Source organism: Folsomia candida, unplaced genomic scaffold (genome assembly GCF_002217175.1).
Source record: "Folsomia candida strain VU population unplaced genomic scaffold, ASM221717v1 Fcan01_Sc012, whole genome shotgun sequence".
NCBI classification, from domain to species: Eukaryota; Metazoa; Arthropoda; class Collembola; order Entomobryomorpha; family Isotomidae; genus Folsomia; species Folsomia candida.
Genome location: NW_019091204.1, coordinates 4,113,672 through 4,121,180, shown reverse-complemented (window position 1 = coordinate 4,121,180; position 7,509 = coordinate 4,113,672). Strand labels below are relative to the sequence as shown.

The 7,509-nt window shown below is 43.7% G+C and overlaps 2 protein-coding genes across 2 annotated transcripts; both read right to left on the bottom strand.

Annotated features, from left to right (window-relative positions):
• Window positions 1-1,178: 1,178 nt before the first annotated feature.
• LOC110855239 lies at window positions 1,179-3,783 on the bottom strand. Its single transcript, XM_022103656.1, has 3 exons — window positions 2,692-3,783; window positions 1,828-2,596; window positions 1,179-1,753 (listed from the first exon to the last, which is right to left on the bottom strand). Exons 1-3 carry the CDS (start codon window positions 3,781-3,783, stop codon window positions 1,179-1,181), a joined length of 2,436 nt encoding a protein of 811 aa, XP_021959348.1.
• An 84-nt stretch (window positions 3,784-3,867) lies between these two features.
• LOC110855238 lies at window positions 3,868-6,729 on the bottom strand. Its single transcript, XM_022103655.1, has one exon. It carries the CDS (start codon window positions 6,727-6,729, stop codon window positions 3,868-3,870), a length of 2,862 nt encoding a protein of 953 aa, XP_021959347.1.
• Window positions 6,730-7,509: the final 780 nt, after the last annotated feature.

The following is a 7,509-nucleotide window of genomic DNA, read 5'->3' as shown; positions in this document are numbered from 1 at the left end:
AGGTAAAGGGAATGGAAGGAAAATAATTTAGAAATATATTTACATAGTACTTAATACGAGTACGAATACTTAATTAAAACTTTTAACCCTTTAGCCTATCTGTTAACCTAATTTTGAAGTTTGATTTGCAAAGGGAGGAATATGCTGCTCAGAAACTGCAAAGAAACAATTAAATATTCCTGAAAGTTAGATTAACGGAGCATTCATTTTAAATAATTCATTTCCGATAAACTATTGGCGAAATTTTTGCTTCAGGATTCACGGGTTGATGTTTGCCAAGAGAGAGAAAATTTGTCCACTGATTGCTGTGCCGACTTGGTTAGAGATTTCGGATTCCTCGTCCAACTTGAATTCTAAGTTAACTGAACCAGAAAACAGTTTATTTACTAAAAGTTTGAGTTAAATGCTTAAAAAATTGTTACCTTCAGTTATTAAAAACTCCCGATAATTGTCACTCGGCACAGTTATTTTTTTTCCACGTGAAAAATTCGATACACGAATTAAATACATTTTGTTGAGGATTAACACAATAAGGTGATGCAGCGCCACTAGCGTAGAATTATTGAATCTGAACACAACCGACTGGTGTAGAACCATAAGGAAATCTTGAGCAAACATCACCAGATATTAAAATAAAGCATCACCAGACTATCTTCAGTTTGCATAACAGTCCGGTGACAATTTCGGTTACAACGAAGTATAACTTTTTGGTTATAATAGTAACCAATTGGCATACAAATTATACCGACGTTGCACAGCGGAGGATTTTCAGACCGGTTTTAACCTTCTTATGCATTTGGTTATAATCTGGTTATATTTTGCTTAAAATTGCGGTGGTGGTCGTTGTCACCAAATGTCTGGTGATAACGTTTATTAGAAAATTATAACCACACTTCTAAGAGTGTAGCCAAATATTATATGACCAATGCAAAATTGTTTGGAAATGTTGGGCAATTGTCATCCTGGTTAAAAATTATTATTTACCCAAAGGCAAACTTCTGAAGGAATGTTGGGGAATTGTAATCCAGGCCAAATTATAATTTGCACCAATACAAAATTATGAGATAATTTTGTACCAATGTCACCCTGGCCAAATTGTTATTTGCACAATTGAAAAATGCTGAGCAAAATTTGGGCAATATTCATATTCCGGAACATGGACCCCTCCGAAAAGCGTCCTAGTCTTTTCCAAAATCGGGTAGGTCGAGTCGACAAATTTTCACTACAGGTCGTCTGTATTCTTTGCCGGCAATCTTGACGGTAACTGCTCGGACTTGTCCATCTTCGCCGGGATGCGCCTTGATGATTCTTCCAAGTGGCCAACGATTTCGAGGTAATTGGTCGTCTACTACGATGACGACTTCTCCCACTTGGTCAGGGTTCTTCTTTTCATGCCACTTCTTCCGGTTGACTTTTGCTGGTAGGCACTCTTGAATCCAACTATCCCAAAAATGTTCTACTAGGATTTGGGCATGCTTCCACTTTTCTTTTGAGTAGTGGTCGGTTTCGATAAATTTTCCTGGGGGTTCAACATTTCCACTTCCAGGGCGTAATAAGTCATTTGCGGTGAGACTTCTGGGGTCGTCCGCGTCGGTGGACACATGACTGAGAGGGCTGCTGTTGACAATATCTGCTGCCTCTTTTACATAGACTTCAAATACTTCATCGGTGGGTTTTCGACATCTTAAGGAGTTTTTGAGGACGGTCTTGACGACTTGACCATCCGTTCCCAGTTTCCTCCCATGTGAGGTGACTGAGGTGGGATGAATTTCCACTCGACTCCTTTTGGTAACAAAAATTCTTCAATTTTTTGGTGTTTCCATTCACCAATCGCTTTCTTGAGTTCGCCATCGGCTCCCCGGAAGTTTGTCCCGTTGTCGGACAATATACAATGGGGTTGTCCTCGAATTGACATAAATTTTCTCAACGCATTGATGGCTTCGTCGGTGTCAATTCTTCGTGCAATCTCAACATGAATTGCACGAGACGTCATACATACAAAGAGGGCGACCCATCGTTTCTGGACGCTCCTTCCAACGATAACTTCTACTGGACCAAAGTAGTCGAGTCCAGTGTAGGTAAATGGGGCTTCGTAAGCTGCAACTCGACAAGGTGGTAATGCTCCCATTTCCGGAAATGACGGTTTGGCTCGGTTCAATTTGCAGCGGTTGCATCGAATCCACGATTTCTTGACGGCAGATCTCATTCCTAAAATCCAGTATCTCCGTCTAAGGTCGTTAAACACTGCTTCTTGACCTTGGTGTTGGTGGGCACGATGATAGTAGTCAATCATCCTCATAACGAACGGATGCTTATCGTCAAGAATAACGGGTTGTTTAGTGTCCCATCCAATACACAAGGCTTGGTCAATTCTTCCTTTCAATCTGATGATTCCATCTTCATCCATGATTGGACTTAATCTGAGTAGTCGACTGTGGTTGGCTTGTTTTGATTTCCATAAATCCACATTATCTTGCAGGAGTTGTACTTCAGTGGGAAATGAATCCTTTTGACATTTCCTCCACCATACCTTCTCGGCGGCTGCAAGTTCGGTAGGGGTGACGGCTTGTCGATATTGTACTGAGGTAGCTGGATTCTTGACTCGTTCGATGAATCTCAGCATGTAATTCGTAGCAATTTCATGAAATTGAATCGGTCTGAATTAGGTAGGAATGTGGCACTTTCTCTCACCACTCCTAGAAATCCAGTCTTCATTTCGATATCTTCCGATTCGTCGGGTTTGAGTGGTCCACTTCCTTCCGCTGGCCAGGTTTCGGCTTCTTGACATAGGAACTCATGTCCGCGGAACCATCTGGCGTTGAAAGTGAGATCACTTGGCGTATTTCTGGTGGCGTCGTCTGCCACATTATCCAGAGTAGGTACCCATTTCCAATTTGACCCCTCCGTTGATTCCAAAATTTCGCCCACGAGGTGTGCGACGAACTGCTTATAGCGACGAGTGTCGGCTGCTTTTATCCAACACAGGACGGTTTTGTTGTCGCTCCAATAGACGGTTCGTTTAATTTCAAATTCCAGTTCTTTCTTTACGGTGAGTCCGAGTCTTGTCCCTATTACGGCTGCGATAAGCTCCATTCGCGGGATCGATATACTTTTCAGGGGGGCAACTCTTGATTTGGCCATCACTAGACTCGTCTCGATTCTCCGTCCATTGTCGATACGGAGATAAGCTGCTGCGGCGTAGGCTAGTTCACTAGCGTCGCAAAAGACGTGCAGCTCAACTTCACTTTCTTCACAGTTGAAAGTGGCGTAACATCGTGGAATCTTCAAATTCTTGATTGACTCGAATTCATGAATCCACATTTTCCAATTGTCCAGGCATTCTCCTGTGATTTCGTCATCCCACCCGTAACCGGATCTCCACACTGCTTGTAACAACATCTTTCCTTTTACAGTGTAATGAGCGATGAGTCCGATCGGGTCGAAAATTGGCATTACGACTCCAAGAATCTGTCGTTTTGTCGGGTGCGTTTCACCATTGATTACTTGACTTTGCATTTTCTTAAAATTGATGGGAAATGACCAACAGTCTTCAGTTGTATCCCAATGGAGGCCCAAAACTCGTTCGACTTTGTTCCCAGCATCACTATCAAAATTCTTCATCCTTTCGCCACGATGCTCTTCTGGGATGAGTTTGATGATCTCCTCGCTGTTTGAGACCCATCCAGTGATCTCAAAACCTCCTCGTCGGTGTACTTCGGTGACACCTTGAATTATTTGGATCGCATCCTTCACGGTACTTTTCGAATCCAAATAATCGTCCATATAATGTTTCGTTTTAATGGCTGCTGCTGCTTCCGGATATTCCTCCCGGTGGGTGTCAGCATTTTTGTGGGTCACAAATATCGTCTAGGTGGGTGACGAGGTCCCTCCAAATATTAACACTTCCATTTGGTAGACATCGGGTTTCTTCTCTCGATCCCGTCCTCTCCACAAAAATCGTTGAGATGCCAGATCTTCTTTTCTGACTCGTACTTGATGGAACATATCACGAATGCCGCCAGAGAATCCAATCTGATTTTGGCGAAATTTGATGATCACTGACGCCAGCGAGTTTAACAAGTCTGGTCCAGTCAGTAAGTAATCGTTCAGCGATTTTCCATGAATCTTCGCTGCGGCGTCGAAAACTAGTCGATATTTTTCAGGTTTGTGGGGCTTGTCGATGACGAAATGCGGCAAGTACCACGCTTTCGATTCGTTGTTGTTGACTTCACTAGGGTCGAGTTTTCTTGCATAACCCTTCATAATATATTCATTTATTTTCTCCACATGAGCAGATCCAGCAGCACGATTTCGATCCATTTTCTTTTCAGCACAAGATAATCTGCTTTCTGCCATGGGTTTGCTGTTGACGAGTGATGGCTCTTCATCTTTATAAAGATGTCCAATCTCGTATCGATCTTGACCAGGGACGAGATTCACAGTTTTCTCCAAAATCTCTTGGGCACGTTCATCTTCTTTTTTCTGGGGTTGAGAGTCGGGCACTTTCACCCCGAAGGTTTCGACAGAGAAATAATTCTTCACAATATTGTGCAGGTCGTCCATGTCGTCGCGGTTGCACAAATGCATCACATTTCCTTTCGTTTCTCTGCCCGACATTATTCCATGTATGGCCCAGCCCAGCAGGGTCCGATGAGCCACGGCGTTATTGTCCACACCTTTGACACTTCTCTGGGGGACGATCAGCTTCGTATTTTTAACTCCAATTAACAATCGAGGTTGCACGTTAATCATATCCTTAATTGGCACTTGATTTAGATACGGGAATTTACTTTTCAGTTCCTGAGCGATGACAGTTTGGCTGGAGCAATGGAAATCTTGCACGGTCTGAACATCCTTCATTTCGAACCATTTGGCGTATGGGAACACTCCTTGAATCTCCATCGTCAGTGTTTGAGATTGATCTTCCATGTGTGAATGCGATCCAATCCACTGGAGACACAACTCGGTTTTGCGACCGCTACTTCCAATTTGCTTTGCCAAATCTGAGTCAATCAAAGTTAGGGTGCTGCCGTTGTCGAGTAAGGCATGCGTCGATACCACACCCTTCGGTCCTTTGATTTTAACCGGTACGATCATTAATATCTTATCGCTGGTGTTTCCCCGAACATGATGGGCTGATCCAGCAGTTTGACCTTGACCTGCATTCATCGATGATGATGATGGACCGTCTGTCGCTGGTGGAGGCGTTCCTCTCTCCTCACGACTTCTTGGTGGACGATGGAGAAGTGGGTGGTGGTCGAAATTGCATCCATCCACGCCACACGATTTCTTTCGTTTACATTTCTCTTTGGAGTGACCTTTAGATAAGCACTTGAAGTAGGCTCTCCAGCTTTTCACATTTTCCCATCGTTGATCCACACTAAGTTCCATAAATTTCTTGCACTCATTGGTCCAATGATTCTTCTTACATTCGTTGCAGATCTTCGTAATTTCTTTCTTGGACTCGGGGTCGGTGGCATTGTAAACCGCTTCTTTCTTTCGTGGTTGTTGTTCCGCCCACTTGTCCTTCTTCTCATCGGTAAGTCTGGGTGGTGTCATCAGCGTCGCTACTTTGGCCTTGAACTTGACCCACTCAGTGAAGTTCTCGAGACTTCCAACTTTTGCAGATTCCAACAGTTTCTCTTTCCACTGTGCCCGTAGTGAGGCTGGCAGTTTCTCCTCCAAATCCAACAATAACAATGGATTTTGGAGGTGGTGTACTTCACCAAGGGATTTGATAGTCGCTGTTAAATTCATAACAGCAGATCCAAATTCCACCATGGTTTGTGGCTTATCCTCCTTCACGGGCTGGATTTGTCTTGCCTTCGCGACCATGGCTCGAATAATGTGCTCCTTTTGCCCAAATCGTTGTTCCAAAACTTCGATTACTTCAGGTAAACTTTTTGGTGACACTAAGAGGCACTCGACACTTTTAAGGGCTTCTCCCTTTAAACACTTTCGCAGTCTTTCTAAATTTTCTGCATCGTTAAATTCACATGCATCCGTCGTTCTGTTGTAGGATGCGATGAAGGCTGGCCAATCCTCCGCTCTTCCTCCGAAGTAGGGAAGATCACGACCAATCGTTTGTCGAATAATCATCTTGTCGGTTGAACTGGAGGTGGTTGACTTTTCACTTAATTTCTCCAGCGTCTTGGCAATCATCTCCAGAACGTTACTGGTTTCGGTTGTCTTTACTTGTTCTGGTAGATGGTCTGGTTCCGTTAACTTGAACCTTTCGAAACGTTTGGCGGCAGTATCAAGTTCCTTGTCGACATCTTCATCGGAACCGAGATATTGTTCATCATCGTCGTCGATGGCGGCAATGGTGGCTTGATGTTGTTTCTTGAACACTTTGACATTGTTTTCAATTCGTTGCACTGTTCTCTTGGTTTTAACTTTCAAGAGATTATGTTGAGACGTGATGTGGGATAATTCATCATTTAATAGAGCAATTTCCCTTTTCAGATTTACGATATTGTTCGGCTCGTGGAGTGGGTGACTGGAGTCCAACCTTGCAGTCTTGGTGGCGATTTCCCCTTGAAGACTGATTAACTTCACTTCGGACAATTCCAATTCCTGCTCCAATTCGGATACTTCGTTTTCAGCAGCAATCATCTCCTGCTCAAGTTCCGCTTCTGCTTCAGCACGGCGCCTCGTTGACGACGACGACGTGTACGGCGTAGGTGAGGGAGGCTTCTCCTTCTGTCGAAATGGGGCGTAGGAGAGCATCTTTCCAAAAACGATTGATTGGCGGTGGGATCAGGTGGGCTGGTCGACGGTCGTTCTTCTTCGTCGCTGTGACCGTCGTCTTCCAAATCCTCCTGTCGTCCGTCACGATGACCTTTAGGTGACCCCGGGCAAGGATCGTAGCGTTTAGGTGGCCCACGTTCTCGATTTCCTTTCCTTGGTGGGTCCTGTCCGCTCATGATGATGATGGATACCAAAAATAAATCCAACAAACAAACAAGAATTCAAATGACAATTCAAAATTAATTCCCCTTGGAACGTAACGACCTCAAAGTGCCTCAATAAGCTGAGGCAAACTGTAAATACGGTTTTGTCCTCCTGGACGGGTCGATAATCGTTCGTCCTCCAAGGTCCGGCCGTTTCCTCCTTAGAACTGATCCGGTTCGCGAGACCAAAAATGTGCGGTCGTGCTTCTCGCGATAACTCAGGGGGTAGTGCTAATAGTTGTAAATTATTGCACTGGGTTGACCAAACATTTATCAATAACAAAATTACGATATTTATTCAACTGACACTATTAAACCGGAAAGGAATGATGTGTACAGTACAAGAGATTCTAAACGAATATACGTGCTTACTCGCACACGGACAAAAGCTTACTTACTAAAAAACTACACCGCATTTCATTATTTAAATATAATCTACTTTCCCATACGCGGAGCCAAGTAGCTAAAATGGGTCATGTAATTATTTGTAAGAAATTGCAATCGCCTTGTCTACATTATGTCCAGACGTCGGATATGAATGATTGGTAAAACCTCA